The sequence below is a fragment of the Haplochromis burtoni genome, unplaced genomic scaffold (assembly GCF_018398535.1).
Source record: "Haplochromis burtoni strain Fernald_Lab_line unplaced genomic scaffold, NCSU_Asbu1 Contig_9, whole genome shotgun sequence".
NCBI classification, from domain to species: Eukaryota; Metazoa; Chordata; class Actinopteri; order Cichliformes; family Cichlidae; genus Haplochromis; species Haplochromis burtoni.
Window position 1 is genome coordinate 1,765,645 of NW_024582370.1, and position 16,607 is coordinate 1,782,251.

General features: G+C 41.1%; 2 protein-coding genes across 5 annotated transcripts in view; both read right to left on the reverse strand.

Moving 5' to 3' along the window:
• Positions 1 to 5,529: 5,529 nt before the first annotated feature.
• Positions 5,530 to 16,607, reverse strand: part of hoxc10a (homeobox C10a) — a 55,233-nt gene continuing 44,155 nt past the window's right edge. For 2 of the 3 annotated variants that reach the window (XM_014339062.2, XM_005914725.3), the window contains one exon: positions 5,530 to 5,668. The gene's annotated coding sequence lies outside the window, so the exon portion shown is untranslated. The remainder of the gene's footprint in view (positions 5,669 to 16,607) is intronic. The other variant, XM_014339070.2, reaches the window with a different exon arrangement.
• Positions 5,531 to 16,601, reverse strand: hoxc4a (homeobox C4a). 2 transcript variants are annotated; one of them, XM_014339090.2, is made up of 3 exons: positions 15,605 to 16,601; positions 14,742 to 15,096; positions 5,531 to 5,668 (listed from the first exon to the last, which is right to left on the reverse strand). In XM_014339090.2, the coding sequence occupies exons 1-3, from the start codon at positions 16,038 to 16,040 to the stop codon at positions 5,665 to 5,667; spliced, it is 795 nt and encodes a 264-aa protein (XP_014194576.1). In that variant the 5' UTR covers positions 16,041 to 16,601; the 3' UTR covers positions 5,531 to 5,664. The 2 variants fall into 2 exon arrangements, with proteins under 2 accessions (XP_014194576.1, XP_005914788.1); XM_005914726.3 differs by lacking the exon at positions 5,531 to 5,668 and having other exon boundaries at positions 8,796 to 15,096.

A 16,607-nucleotide genomic window follows, 5' to 3' on the forward strand; every position in this document is an offset into this window, starting at 1 on the left:
AAATTCAGCACATATTGAGGGAATATGCCTACTTAGAAACTGTGCCTACAGAAATATTTTCCTAAGATACTGTGTGATAATTTCAAAAGGGGATTTGAACATTTTGGTTTAATGACTTTTAAATGTAAATAATGTCCATTGTTACTACCCCTGGAGATGTTTTTTTAATCGCTATATAATGAGGAGGTTACCTTTCTTTGTGTTCTCTGATAAAGCATTGTTTGCCAAAGCAAAAACCTCATAAATAAATCAGTGCTAAATAAATGGAGGTCATTGTACTGAAAAGACATCGTGCTTTTCGGTGGACACCAAGCCCAGCTTATGAAATTTTAAAGCAGGTTAGTCATTGGCATTAATTACTGATGTAAATAACCGCATGCATGGATCGTGGCCAAGGATGGGAAAACAAATTAGCAAATGAAGAATAAACTGAGGGGAAAACCTCCTAAATGGAGCTTAGAGGATTTTTAGTTACTTTTAGGCTTTAGGAATCTCTCTTAGGCTGCAGGCCAATCAGAAAATAAACTGTTTATGGAAATATATACTAATAAACGAAAGGGTTGACTCATAAGCATTAATTATTATCATCATCATTTATTTGCTTTGATAGAGCCCCATATAATGAATGGAATTATCACTTCTCCAATGGACAGCAGCAGCTTATGGGATGGTAAAATAAGAAGCAGCTGGCATTTGTTGATTATAGTGAAAGATACTTAAAGCAGCACATCTTTGTTAAACTTAGAGCAGTTTTGTTTTCACTGCAGCTTAAGAAAAGTCTGGATGCAGGGAGCATTTTTCAAATCTAAACCCCAAATCAGTTACACAACAGCTGCAAATTGGACAGTTGCACATCAGTCACTGTAAAGGACATAATGCAAAATTTTGAAATTAATGATGGACCGTAACCAAAGCTGGTTTCACGGTACCACGGCTGGGATCATTTGTCACTTCAAAGATCTACTTAAGGCAAAGCCCAGAATCTGGAAAAACATGTAAGGATTTTTTGGCTTTCCTGATCCTCGCCCCCTAAAAACACATCTGATCAAACGGGGCAAAGAAGTCAAGTGAGTGAAAAGGAAATAATGACTTTATGCTGCTAACTAGGAGTGACCCAGCGTGTGAACAACTGGCTAACTTAATGTTGAAATGGAAGCAGTCTGTTCGCCCTTGCACTGGGGCCCTTGGGGGAGGCTTTCTTTGACCCTTGGGGACCCCCCCTCCTCCTTGACCTCATCCACAGAATTACTGCACTTCAGTGTGTGGATCCTCCAGCTTTCAGTGGCTGGAAAAAGATCATGTAGAGGAACCAGAGGTAAAAGTCCTATTGAACCTCAGCACCGTTAAAATCATAAATCACCCAGCATATGGAAGAATTTCAGGAATCCAGCGCTGTCTGCTTCTTCTTCCTTACACTCCCCTCCCCTCTTCCTGCCTCTTTGTAAATGAACATATTTTTTCAAGGAGAACTTTTCTTGCCATGTGTCTTTCTCTCTTTTGCCCTTTATTATATTTCTCCTAAATTACCCAGCTGTCACCACCTCTTCTCTACAGATGTGGTGTGGACGTGGCTTTATTTAGATCGAAATCTTCATAGACTTATAGGTGCTATATAACTCCCCTGACACCTACTGAGGCGTGCTGCAAATGGTGTCAAATATTTACCAAATGCCAGCTGATGAAGCGATGAAGTAGGAGCAGGAAGGCATTCCATCCAGAACAACTAGGGGATCAACTTCCTTGTTACCCCCCCATTTCATAGCTGTCAGTAGTCATCTGTGATAGCTCATTTACAGCAACACAACTCTTATACATCACATAGCATGCTTATAACTCGTGCGCAGTATCAACACCAGGCCTCACGTTATCAAGAATAAGACAGGAATTGCTCCTTTGGAAGTTGCAATCTATCTGATAAACTCTGGAGATTCAGGAGAACATGTGACCCACTTCTGTCAAATGCATGCATAACGCCTCCCCCCAATTTTAAAATCAAAAATAGATGATTAAAAATAACCCTTCCATGACTCTGTTTACATTTCAGAATCCACATGTCACAGTGACACAGTCAACGCCATTTAAAAAAGAAGTCTTCTCATTGTTCTTTAAGATAATATGTTGTCATAAGTGACTGAATGCCACTGGTCTCTGGTGCAGCCCTATAGGATGTTGGAAGGGCTTCTACGCTACACAACTAACATGCCCCCTGAGTGGGAGGCCAGCCCCAACTTGCAGCACTACAATTTGGCTATTGAAAAGGCAAAGGCTGGGAAGGAGGAGGCAAGAGATCTTGTCATGGTGCCCAATGGGTTCAGAGCTTGTGGTTGGAGTGCTGGAAAGACTGCCTTGTCTCAGTGATTAATGGTGGGGAACTCATAGGCAGAAGTGAGGGAGAGGCTTATGTGGCGGGACTGTGCAACATGAATGCACAATACTACGGAGTTTTCAGTGAATCTAAAGCACGCCTTAATTTGATTACAGAGTCGTTCTCATTTTTTCCATTTGGGATCTAATCCAGGAATCTTTAATCATAAAAATACTGCTGGAGAAAAAAAAATGTAAGTCTAATCAGCGATGAATAGGGTAAACATTGCACAAGAGCTACAGTTTTCCCACATTCATTTATTAAGCCTGTACAGTAGGTGACATCTCAATTAATCAATAGAAGTATCAAAGACTTGCCGTATCATTTAATAGTTTTAACAAAAATATAACATCATTCAAAACGAACATTAATTTGCCCATTTAACACTTACTAATATTTCACACAACCTGCTATTTAGATGAAAACAAAAATCCTAATGTAACACTTAGAAAATGACAACCACTTAGCAATTGTCTGACAACAGGAAGGCAATGGAAAACTCACTCAAAAGTCTACATCATGCATGCATTAACCATGCGACAATACACACGTAAGAATACAGAACAAAAACATGTAATTATTACTTCATGTCTTGTGCATGCTGTGTGTATGTACAAAAAGCACAGCAAGTTTGAGGCCCTGCAGTCTGCAGTCACTGTGTTTGAGAAACACAAAAGATATCGCTGTAGGTTTCCTTTAATTAAGATGTGTTCATATGGTTTAATTAAAATGTTCCATGAATGCTGAAAGGGTGTGTTGAGGGAACTTCAACCCTGCTGATCAGACTCATCCTCCAGTCTTTCATAAGTAAGTGAAAGTAGATGTATCATATTGAGATTTTGATGAGCACAGGAGGAGTTGGCCATTATGGGGCCCTAGGGCCACTTTGAAATGCCAGCATGGTGATGACTATCTATGCCCGTAAAGGAGGCCGATGGACCATTTGCAACAGATGGAAGTATGCAGTTCAAATAGACCAGGTCTGATGGCTGAATATACTGACCACTATTGCTGTTACTGAAAGAGCCAAATAGAGAGGCGTGCAAGTCTGAGGAGGAGGAAGTTCTAACAATGTTTGCATCTGGAAAATTCAGGTGGTCTGCAAAGGAGGTTGAGCTGGAGGACAGGTTGCAGGTGGCCAACTGAGATAAACTTGTCATCTTTCCATACTTCTGTTCCTTCTTGTACCTCATCCTGCGGTTTTGAAACCAGATCTTAACCTGACGATCAGTGAGCTGGAGCCCAGCAGCCATCTCCAGCCTCCTAGGACGACACAGGTAAGGGCTGAAGTGGAACTCCTTCTCCAGCTCCAGCAGCTGGTTGTTGGTAAAGGCTGTCCTCTCCCTCTTCACACTTTGCCTTCCTCTACCTGATAGACCAGCTGCCATGCCACTGCTGACTGATGATGGAGGAAGCACATAAAGAAGAGAGGGTGTTAAAAGGAAAAGCCACACATCTAACAGTTCTATCCTGAAATGTATAACCTGCACATGGAAGACTTCAAGTGCCAGGGAGGCCCGTGTTAATCCTCAGACAATCAACCTGTGACCAAGTAAGAGCCCTCAGCTCTTCCTGCACATTCAGTCATGGTTGAGACGCTATACAAGACTGGCTGTCTACTGTGTCATGTGTTCAGGGAAAGTTACCTCCCAAAGAAGCAGTCTGGGGGAAACATCTGACGCCACTACGGCTGCCTGACAGAACACATTAATCAGAGCTGCACACGGAAGCAGACCTGTCAAATCCTCATCTCAGTCACTTAAAAGGTACCTTGGGACCACCACTGAAAATAACCACCATTAGGGATTCAATTTGACATGTATATGAGCAGCACCAGGCTCTGTTGATAATAATGTAACAAAGCCAGGGTTAATGGATACTTAATAAGACCTATAGTGAAAACTATATAACAATAATCTGCCGCACTGGAGGACTGCTTCCTTGTTATATGTCAGCTTGTCGACACAGCAAAGTTTAACTATTTCAAAGATTTAAAAAGAAAGAAAAAAAAAACAGCATGATTAGAACATTAAATTAAAAAAAATCAAAAAGTTTCTTTCTCTCTCTTTTTTTAAATATATGGAGATTTTGCTCTCAAAATAAACACACTCGCCTCTATAGTCGTGATGTGATAGAATTAATGAACTGATACAATCCATTTTGAGACCGTGTCAAGAGATGACAGATCGCAGAGTGCTGATTTTTTCTTTTTTTTGTGGATTAAAAGAAGTGTTTGTGCAGCATTTGTGCTGCAGCTTGTCTGTTTGGAACATCACTTTGCCTGCAGGACTGGAAAAACAGCCCCGTATGCTGTGAGCATGACAGTGGCATTTGGTTAACTGTTCAGTAACACCAGCACTCATTCATTGACAAAGCAGAAAGAGCGCTCACATTAGAACAAAGTTCTCTTAAGTGTGATCAAGCAGATGACTTTGACCACTCTTGAAAAGTTACTTTGCTGTAGCTGTTCTGCTTCCAAAGAAAGGTAACAAAGACAGTGAGTGTTTGAGTTACATATCAGTCGAAAAAAGAAACATTTAAAAAGAGGGAAAAACGTGTTTGTAAAGAGCCTAATGAAGCTTCTTGTGTCACAAATATTTTGAACACTCAGTGTCAGCTTTAAAAAGGCACAGATAATGAACAAAACCAGTTACCAGACTGTTCAGAGCCAGTGGTCCGTGGATTCATCCAGGGAAAAATTACTTCTGAGCGGCAGATGGTGAGTAGACTGCAGCTCCTGCTCTTGATGTCCAGCTTGCCCTTGCCATGGCAGTGAACCACGGGCTCCAGTGGGCACTCAGATTGTTCATCTGGGTTCAACCTGGAACTGACACGAGAAGAGGAGGTCATGTTTTGCTGATTAAGTTCTGCTTCTTGGCCTCCTCCTCCTCCTTCATTGTATCCCGCGCTTAATTTTGGCACCTGTCCAGAGCTCATAGCAAAACTGTTGCCATGCAGCTGCAGTGGGAGGGCAAACTGTTGGGGGTCCATGGACCCAGCTCATCAAACTGTTTCAAATAAAACCAGGAGTCCCTCAACAGCAGTAAAAGGCGAGGACGTGTGTCTATCTAATATTCGATCACAATTAACCTGAATGTAAAAAGGCACGCGGGAAAGTGCACTTTGAGTAACCATTTGGAACAATTGAATAATATTTACCAGAAGGGCGCCGTGGTCACGTGTGGCAGTCCTCCAATGACGGAGCTTTGGAGTTGGAAAGTAATCCGCCGGCAACTTGGAACCCAGAGGAAGCTTCTGCCATATTTCTTCAGACATTTCTATGAGCAGCCTGCATTTCTTTACCTAGGATATTAAAAAAATATATAATGGAATATGAAAAGACGCCAAACGACTGTGTAATCAGTGTAAGAGAAAGAGGGAGATGTGTTTAAACGGAGAGACAAACATTAGGAGAAAGGGGGGGAGACAGACAAAGCTTACACGCGCGGTGAGGAGCATTTCATTAGAAACTGGGCGCAGATTTCTTGTAATATTGTTACTCTTTTGACAGGACTCATTTTCTCGTTTTATTTTTGAAGGAACCGCCGCTCGCAGCCACACATCCTGAACTTTTTGGTGGTAGGTTTGAACAAATACGATGCGAGGATTTTTTCCTCTGCGCTACAATACGCGTCTGTGAGGTGGAATAAGAGATGGTTAATAACTGGTTATAGATCACAGCTCATTATTCTGCTGAAGCTTTTCTAGGTGTAAAATTATTAAAAAGAAATTGCGCTCCTTGTTTGCTTGTTTGTTTGTTTGTTTTTTCCCCAGTCAAACGCTATTATAAATAATGGTGCTTATTCGCGTATTTTCATTCTACTAGGGGCACTAACTGGAGTAAATCTGTTTCAAGTCTGTAAAACGAAATCATTACGCTTATTTTGGATAACTTAGTCTGAAACGCATTTAAATACCTATTATAAATCGGCGGGTTTTATAAACACACAGAGCGTGTGTTTATAACAGTGTAGCTTTGGTTTAATGGGATTCACTGGGAGTGGTCAAACAAAGACATGACAGTCATTGCCACACAAAGACAAAGGAGGCAATCGTCAAAGATGTTTTTTTCTACAGGACAATTCAACGCATTTGCATTAATCAGGCATCACTGTACAGCATCGAGTCCACTGACGGTGGCTCCAGGAGGCAACACTCAAACACTATGGACATCTTTTGGAGGAATTAAATTCCTCCTTCTGCACGAAGGCGTGAACCCAAACATGAGATGCTCAGTTAAAGGCTCTTGCGCGCCTATTTGCAGCCACAGTGCCAAACATCCAAGACAACTGGGACTTAGCTATGAAGGCGTAAAACACCTAAATAAAATATGAATTTTTCAACTTCATTTTAAAACCCATAATAAATATTTTTTTCTAGGAGAAGTTATTTGGTATAAAAGCTACATCAATTGTGGCCTAACTGAGTTATACTGTAGGGAAAAAGAACTCATAAAACGTGTTTGTTTAATTCCAGCAATGCGCAATTTTATGCAAAACGGCCACATAACGAGAATAATGAATCTATCACAAAATTATAAATAGTGCTCCCTAAAACATGCTCTAAATGAGAAGGTTTGGGAGACTATACTGAATATTCCAAGCCAGTATTAATCTTAGCTGAACCATGTTTTGGATGTAAGCTCCTTCTGGTGTTTCAGTACAAAGCTGCAAAGCTGTCGAGAAAACCCTCTTTAGATGTCTCAGAGGTGATGGATTATGCACTCAGGGTTTGCGTGGAAAGAGAGGAGCCTTCCTCCTTCTCCGTTTCACCCCTGCTGCCACTATCACCGATGTTTTACCTGAACCTTTAGAGTGGTGTCACATCCTGAGATTTTTTATTTTTATTTTATTTTATTAGTTGAATTTATTTTTACGTAATGAAATATTTTATATGAAATCAAGGACACGAAACAACTGCTGCCATAGCACAATGCTTACAACATTAATATAATTTCAATTTGACTGCTGAGGCATTAAAAATGTTTGTTGACACTAAAAACTACAGTGTTGATATTTCTTTTCCGCCCTTTTGAATTGTAGCAGTTAAATAAAGTCTGTGGAAAGGTTTAGTACTTAAATTTAAATTGGCTAAAGGTTAAATTTGTCATTTCCACTGTGAGGTAAATGTGGGCCAGCAAAACTAAATAAACTGATAAAACCCTGACATATGTTTGTGTTTTCGTCTCACGCATAAATAAATCTATTATTAGTAGTAAAAGCAGCATTAGTGTTATTATCAGCTGAATACGGCAGTGTACATCAGGACTGACTGAAAGTGGAGAAAGTAATTAAATTCGTTTTGTTTTCCTTACCTCACACCCTTGAACATACTCTCTGAATTGGAGATAGAATCTATGATATACTAGCTCAGCAAGACCATAATTTAGCTCCTCCGCGCCTCCACCACAATTCTCCGTGAACTCTGTTTGAACCGCCTCAGTGGCAATAAATCATTTTTCTCTCTCACACAAAAGCGCGCCGGTCGCTCTGGGTGTCAACCCTTTTACAATTCCTCCTTACCTTCTCCGCTCTCTCGCCTGCTGACACAAACAACCAAGGAAATTGTCTATAAACTTTTATTTTTCACAACAATAACGCAGACAGAAAATGGTACTGCAGAATATCCGCAGCTGCGCACAAACGGTGAAATCCGGCAGATGCAACACAATTACGTTTTTCTTTTCTGTCTTTCCCCATATATATGGGCACGCGGGAAAGTGCACACACACACACACACACACACTCACAAACACACACACACACACACACACACACACTCACACACACACACACACACACACACACACTATAAACATATATATATCTTCCATATAAGAAAAAAAATCTATAAATAGCTCACAAAGCACAAAGGAAGCACGGATCAGTTAATGTATTTCCAGGGGACAGAGCTCCGCAGATAAAGGGAGACTGAGAGAGAGCTGGGGAGAAGACGTTAATGGGCAGAGGATGCTGTCGGTTAAAACGGTGCATACAAATGGCGCTGTCTTGGCAGAGCAAGGAGAAGATTTATGGGCCCGGTGCCCTATATTGCTGTAAACAATGCAGAGTGAAATGAAAAGACTAGAGTTTGCAGACTGCACTTCATAAGTTAGTAAAAGACAGACAATGACAATTTCCCAAACTAGTCCCGAATTTCCTATAAGCGTGTGCATTAACATGAAGTATTAATTTGGGCCTAACTCTGATGTAAATCGTGGCCAGTCTGGAGAATAGAGACAAACCTCCTCAGTACCGTACTGAAAAGGTGCAATTTAAAAGTGCAATAATTAAAATAACACTCAAAATATTTATCTATCTATCTATCTATCTATCTATCTATCTATCTATCTATCTATCTATCTATCTATCTATCTATCTATCTATCTATCTATCTATCTATCTATCTATCTATCTATCTATCTATCTATCTATCTATCTATCTATCTATCTATCTATCTATCTATCTATCTATCTATCTAAACCTATATACAGAACAACCTAAAGGGGAAAACCTAAACGTTAACCCCTCCAGTAAGAAGATCAGGTGGCTTCAAGCTGTGGGGTAAATTTTACTGACATTGTTTGGATCCAGTTGTTAGCTTAGAAGGAAGTGTGCAAAAGTTGTCCTAAGTAATCATCTTTATCCTTTGATTAACAATTTCTACCCAAATGGGGTCTCTTCCAACAAGATCACTCACCCATCCACTGGGCACAAGGTCACTGAATGGTTTAGTGGGTATGAGAATGGTCTGACTCAAACTTTATCATATCAGAGCTCAAATCATCTGAAGACCTATGGGAGATTTTAGTGACCTCCACCGCACCATCATCCTCAAATCAAAAACTTGGCTTATCTTTCCAGCAGAGTTCAGGAGAATTGAAGGATCGATGCCAAGTTGCATAGAATCTGTTCCGGCGACTAGTACCTTACTAAGACATTTTATGTTGTTTTTTTCCTTTAATTGATAAATATACATGCTTTACGCGGTATTTATTTGTTTACTTATTGTATAGTTTATTTTAAAGTCCTGCATCTTAGATAACAGAGGTCATATGACCCTTCGCGTTAACATCCAATCAAATACAGTACACACAAAGTTAAACTGCAGCAGCAGCAGCTGTCAAAGTGCTCAAAGTTCTGCATGATATGCAACTGGTGGTCACGCAAATACACCGGATAATCATTTTCAGAGAACAAATCAAATAAAAACCGCATCTCGCTAAACTTCTGCATAATCATGGATCTATAGTCTCAGGATCGCATATTCAGAACACTTTTGCTAATGAAAAGCGAATAACATAATCATAACTCAATCTAGTGACTGTCTGGGCCCCCTTGTGACACCTCTAACGGAAGAAAATGACTGTAATTTCGAAGGTCCTCAACGATGCAGCAAATGGGCTAATTAAATATTTCTCAGCGAGGCGTTATGATGACAGAAAGTATACTCGTAAGTTTATCCAGGCCATCATTTCCTGTGCGATGTCAACTCTACAGTGGGACACCAGTCCAAGCTGCTTCGTCGTCTCCTGCTTGAAATGTTTTCCAGCGCCGACACTAAATCATTTTTAACATTTCTGATGGCTTTTTAAAATCTAGTTTTATGTAAATTAATCAAACTCTACCTCCACCACGCATGCGCGCACACACCAGGCCGACGCATTTGCTCCCTTGAGTGAACGGATAGGAGAGAGATTTACGGATTTACGACACACCCACTGCTGGTCAATGTGAGACAGCCTCTCTATCCCTGGAAAATAGCAGCATGACCCCTGTTTCAACTCTCAGCCTTTATGCAGCTGCCATGGCTGCCGTTTAAACACACTACAGGATAACAATGCACCGGCCCGGACCTTTTATGACAAACCAAAGTGACTGAAGAAGACACTCACCTGGGATGAGTTTGAAACAGTTTGCACTTAACCCGGCGCAGACAACAAAAGCAGGCAATCAAGCGCGCAAGCGTCACAACACAGGCGCTTCCGTGTTTCATATTTGGTTTTGTTCAAACATTTCGATCGGTGTTTGTGTGCAAAGTTCTTCTTTTTTCATACATATATCTTCACAGAGAAAGTCCTCGCCCGAGGTGCTCGTAAAACACATGCAGCCTGCAGCAGTGCAATGTGAGCTGAAATTCATGTGTGATTCAACAGTCTCAAGTCAGAGACGAAACCAGTTAGCTGAGTAGAGACTGAGGAATTTATACACTCAACTTCAACCACACAAAATGCACCAGATCCCTGAAAGGCGGTGAGTTCAACAATAACTCATATCAAATGAATTCTTCAGATTCAGCCCGGGGGGCGGGGGCAAAATAATAAAGGCAAAAAAGACCATGACCTAAAAATCTGAATGGAGTGAAACCAAAAATACTTCATTCTAAACTTAAAGAATTAAACTGCTATCCATTCCTGTAGATCTTGTCACAGGTAAGGCCGTATTACTTTGAAGTTTACGCTCTTTCTTGGATCACGTGAGAAGAGAAAACGAAAATATTTGTGTACGCGATGATTCATTTTCTATCGTTAAATTTAATGCAGTTAAACATTTGTGTTGCTATGAGGAAAAGTTTCCATTGTGTATAAGAACAAAGTTAAAAAAACAAAAAGCAGCAGAGTGACACTGATTTATGACTGACTGGCCTTTTGTTTGAATAGCAATAATATTAAACCGCACGTTTTGTTTATTCCCATAATAAATCAGACAACGCCTAATACAGGTGTATTAGTTAAATCCCTGGCAACGCTAAGTCAAATTGTGCCTCATACACTCTCATTCCATTTAACGCAAATCTTCAGTTACAAGAGCTCAAACAAAGAGGGACATGTCGTCATTGTTCGAAGTGTAATTCGAGCTGCACCTGTACAGACACGATGAGGAGGATGAATTATCACATAAACAACTGACAGACGGTGAGATTAGTTTGGCTTTCAGTGTCAACTGTTTATCCTGGAAGACGGGCTGTTGAATATTTTTCCATCAACGTTGAATATTTGGTTCACACCAGAAAGATCAAAGCGCTCTAACACGCTGAAATCTGCCTGCAAAACCGGATAAGAGTTTTCGAATATCATTTTTAAAAAAGCGGGTAGTGATTTGCCCCATCAATAATATCTCAAGGGTTGACATCATCGCTTATATTTTCGAGCATCTTCTACTTCTAACACAACTTAATTAGTAATCTGTTCTGAAGTTCGCTCTCCTCTGTGTCAGGGGGAAAAATGCATGTGGCTAAAAATACAAGTTTGGGGAAGTGCCGAGCCTCCATGGGAAGTTTGAAGGTTTTTGAAGGTCTTTGTCCATAAACTAATCAAAATGACCAACTGTCCCAGTACTGTCAGAAACATCTATAATTGGCAGCTCACGTCTGAATGTAAGTGCTGACCGGAGACCAGCTATTCTCTTAAGCCACACAGGAGTCATGTGACTGCATCAAGAGACACTCTTTTTAATGCTCCTGTTTGGGTATGGGGTCTTCAGGGAACTAAAAGGGTAGTTTTGTTTACATCTTATTTATAATTTCAATTTAAAAAATAACTTTTTAAATACGTATACAAAACAATATTTCTTCCTTTCCTTCTTTTCTCAGACAGACTTAAAAAAATATTTATATATGTATGTCTCCATTAACTGCAGTAAAGGTTACCACAAAACTTTGCCACTTTGATTTGGAAACGACTTCACGGGAGATCGAAAGATTGTTAAATTAAAGAAGAAGGTGTCTGTGTGGAAATCCTGCAATTCTGCTGGATGCAAGGAAGAGAACCGTCCGAGAGTTCAGCCCTGTCCAGTGTCGTCGCCCCCACCCCGCCAAATTAACAAAAGAAGAAACACATTGAGTGATCCCCCGCAGCAGGCCTCTCTATCGGCACAACGCAGAAAAGAAAGCCGAGGCCGAAGGGGACCAGCGAGGGCGCACACAGAAGGTACACGTATAGAGAGTGAGTTGGGTCACAGGGTTGGAGAGGTCGGCCATCCAGACTGAAATGAGCCTAATGGGACAGAAAATGTGTCCCCGAGGTGAACTCGGCCTTCTACCATTTCGCCCCCAAACTTCAATAAAGTACCTTTTCAGCTTCGCGACATGGAGGCGACAGGGCCTAGAAAGAGGCTGGAGGGATGCTGGGACTGTGGCGAGCACATTAATTTCTCTAATCTGTCCAGCAACATAAAGGCTTCTGGATTCATTTTTCAGCGCCGTCTCACCACTATTCTACTGCCTATCCAAAGCCCTGTCCAAAAAGTAGGTTTGAACCTCTTTGGTCCAGCTTAAAGTCCAACTTAACTTTCACATTTGTGGGAAAAGCAGTCAAATAAAAAGAAAAGTGGCAGAGGATGCGACCCCGTCTACATAATATTTGATAAGATCAAAACTGGTTGTTGTCAGAGCTGTTTTCCAGAACAGAACACAAAGCTCTATGGGGAAAGATTGATGATGGAAAATACCTCATCCCTTTGTGCTCTTTTGCCTCCCACTACGCGAGGCATTTTATAAGGCCTATTCATGTCACAATTTCAATAATCTATCAAATTCTTGCGCGTCTTTGGACTCAAGCCATTTTTAAACCGAAATCCTTCTTCCCAAAAAAAAAAAAAAAAAAAAATGGGGGGAAGAATGGGAGACAAAATGAAAGCACTTCAGGCACTTCAGTTGATGATTCAGTTAAAAAGACTTTCTTCAAATTATTGCATCAGTCCAGCAGGTTTTCAGCAGCAAAGAGTCCTGCAGTGAGTTGGTCCCCCTGCCAGATGAAAGTCGCACGATGACGTTGCACAGAGACGCCTTAGCGCCGTTTTTGAAGTTTCTACAGTCTCGCGAGCTGCAGCATACTACGGAGGCAAACTGCCCACTGGGGAGTCAGCAGACAAATGAGCCAAAGTGTTTATACAAGCAAGAGTCAAAGAGTGAACAGACAAGAAAACAACAGCATTCCTTTTTGTGGAGAGGGCACTGCTTTAGATCAATTTAAAAAAAAATGTTTAAAAACCAAAACCAAAGGTAAACTAGTGTACTTCATCAGCATCTTCACTCAGATATTTAACGAAGACCACACGACGCATTATACTGAATCTATCGGCAGATCACGACTTTATTTTTTTTATTCATTTCACATTTGAAAACCCAGTCGCATGGCGCAGAGGACTATAGAAAAGCAGGGCAACCACTATTGTTACAAAATGAATAATTTCACAACAATCTAAAATCTCTAACACATTGCAAATGTACTCTAAATTAAACGCATGCATCTTTGTGTTCAAGTCAGGACGAAGGAAGCGAGTAGCTTCTTTTGTAGCACTGGCAGAGGCAGTGCAGTGTGGACTGGAGGGCCTCAGTGGCTTGTCTAATTGAATGCCCTTCAGACTGATGAGGTTGCACGTATACTGCACAGCGCAAACTATTTCATTTTCATATTTTAGAAATAACTTCAATCCATTATGAGTGAAGCTTTAACACGCACACACACACTCACACACACACACACACACACACCACACACACACACCACACACACACACATACACACACACACAGTGTCTGTACACATTGCAAATATAAACACGCAAAAAAGGGAGCTGCAGGATTGACAAACACAGTTTAAAAACACAGTGATTTTTGTTTCCCTCGTGAAATGTCCAGTATTCACACATCTGTACACTTTTAAGGATCTCCTCCAATTTGCAACAGTAGACCTCACCTTACCTAAAATGAACTTGGAACAAACGTATTTAAAACTAGTAGACACTCACTGTTTTATTGACCAATATGATTAGCACAAGTACACTAAACTCCGTTTATTGCATTTCACAATAATCTGCTTTGAACCGTCTAAAACACAACATCAACACCACAAAACTAAATTGCAAAAAATTGAAAAAGAAAAAGAAAAATCCTGTTTCTGAAATACACGAGGTAATTCACACATTGTTATTCTCCTAAACATACAAGTTCAAGATCAATGGTGTGTTCCAGCTTTCTTTTTTATATACCAAAAATAACTATTATTATAGTGATTTCCTTCCAGTGTTGTTTGAAATAAATAGATTGTGCATTTCACCTTGGGCAGCAGGGCAAAAGAATGGCCCACAATAACATTTTGATAAAATGTATATTTTTTTCTACTTTTTCATCCTTCATTCAAAACATTTTTTAATAAAAAACATCATTTTAATTGAACTTCAAATAAATTAAACCCTGTGTCACGTAAAAATAATTCATCGGTATTCGCAGTAATCCATGCTATATAACATGCATTTTATATAACTTTGGACTTAAAGGAAACCGCACAAGATAGCTACGAAAACAAAATATATAAGTGTTCTATAAATAACCAGTTCTTATTCTACCCCCAGTAATGGTTCGTGGTTTTATAACCTGGTAATATCCTCGCCATGCTGAGCTCCGGTAAGTTCGTCGGGGGCCCCGGTGTTAGTGGCCGAGGCAGCGGCAACAGCGCCGGCTGCTGAGCTTGTGTTGGACCCGGAGGAAGAGGAGGAGGATCTCACTTTGGTGTTCGGGAGCCTGTGATCCTTTTTCCATTTCATCCTGCGGTTTTGAAACCAGATTTTAATCTGCCGCTCGGAGAGAACCAGGGTGTGTGCGATCTCGATGCGCCTCCGCCGAGTTAAATATCGGTTATAGTGGAATTCCTTCTCCAATTCTAAGACTTGCTGCCGGGTGTATGCTGTCCTAGACCGCTTGGGCTCCGTCCCATTGTAACCAGAGTTCACTGGAAGAAGGAGAAGAGGAGAGAAAGGGAGACAGAGAACGGAGGAAAGGAGGGGTAAACAAGAATGGCCTGAACTGAGATATGGCTGGAAAGATTTATTGGTTATGAATGTTTAGCTGTTTGAGAAATTTAAATGGGAAGTTAAGAACTTCTCAGCGTAATGAGAGGACACTCACATCCAACTATGAGCTAAATTATTAATGCAAGATTACAAAGCTCAGATTTTTTTTCTTATTCATTTCTCCCCCTCTCTCCATCGCGCAATACATAACAGCAGAAGCCACATGGTGATACGGCTGCCCTGAGTATACCTCGGCTATAAAATTTATGGTGGGTGTAATTACCAATGCCGAGTCGTAAATCCGCCTCAATTGTGCCATTTCAAAGGCTTCCCTGCTATCGGAGCAGGGGCTGGCAACGAGATGGGAGTCAGAGGGACTGATAAAGGGAGGGAAGGGGAGAGAGGAGCATGAGGAGTGCAGGGAACATAAACACACAAGTTGCCTACCAGTGCTGACGTGAATTTTCTTCATCCATGGGTACACCACAGGCTGTTTGGAGGAGGCTGTGCTGTTTGGATGCTCCGGGGTAGCTTGGTTGCAGGCGGAGGTTGCGGCCGGTGGGGTGGCGGGGGACATGGACAACTGTGGGGTTTCACATGAAGCAGGTTGCCCTTTCCCTGTCAGTAGATGCGCAGAATGGGGTATTCCATGTCCCCTTGGCGTGTCAGGTTCAGGGATGCTTGCACAGTTAAACTGGCGCTCTTGGTAGCTCGCCCGCGGAGGATATAACTCCTGATGGTGATGCTGGTAGCCAGTGTCCCTTGCGCGGCTGTAATATTCTGGACTATGCTCGGGGATGTAGTTATTTTGCGAATATTCCTCGCATGGAGGAAATTTCGGATCAATGTAGTTAGACTCCATCAAATACGAGCTCATGATCATTAATTTCTGGAGTGGAAAATAATTTTTCTAGCTTTGTCGTTTTTCTGCTCCATAAAGCCCTCCTACTTGCGAGCAGCCCTGTAAAGTTACTTTTACCACGTGACCCAATGGCCCAATAGCAGGGTAAGAGGTAGTTCCCGGATAAGGAACCAGAGGTATTTAGCATACCTACAGTCGCCATTGTGGGCACAAATCTTTCTCTCTCGCTCTCTCTCTCTCTCTTTCTCTCTTTCTCTCTCTCTCTGGCTGCGTTACCAAGGCAATTGATCTTGGGGACAAAACTAGTAGCTAGTTGCTGACCAAGGAAAAAATATAACAGGCAAATACAGTGGTCTCAATTATTCAAAGGGACAAGGATGAGGTGCAACAACAAACCAGTCATTGTGTTAGTTATAACACCTGATTAACAAAGACTGTCTCTGACAACAAAGCTTCAGCTGTGACACAGCCCAGGGTCTCTTCACAAGACTAAGAATAAATTCATTCTTTCTTTCTTTCTTTCTTTCTTTCTTTCTTTCTTTCTTTCTTTCTTTCTTTCTTTCTTTCTTTCTTTCTTTCTTTCTTTCT

Coding starts and splice junctions, on each gene's coding strand:
- hoxc4a (XM_005914726.3), bottom strand. CDS start 16,040: ATGATCATGAGCTCGTATTTGATGGAGTCTAACTACATTGATCCGAAA. Junction 15,097..15,604: donor GAAAATTCACGTCAGCACTG/GTAGGCAACTTG, acceptor TCCTTCTTCCAG/TGAACTCTGGTTACAATGGG.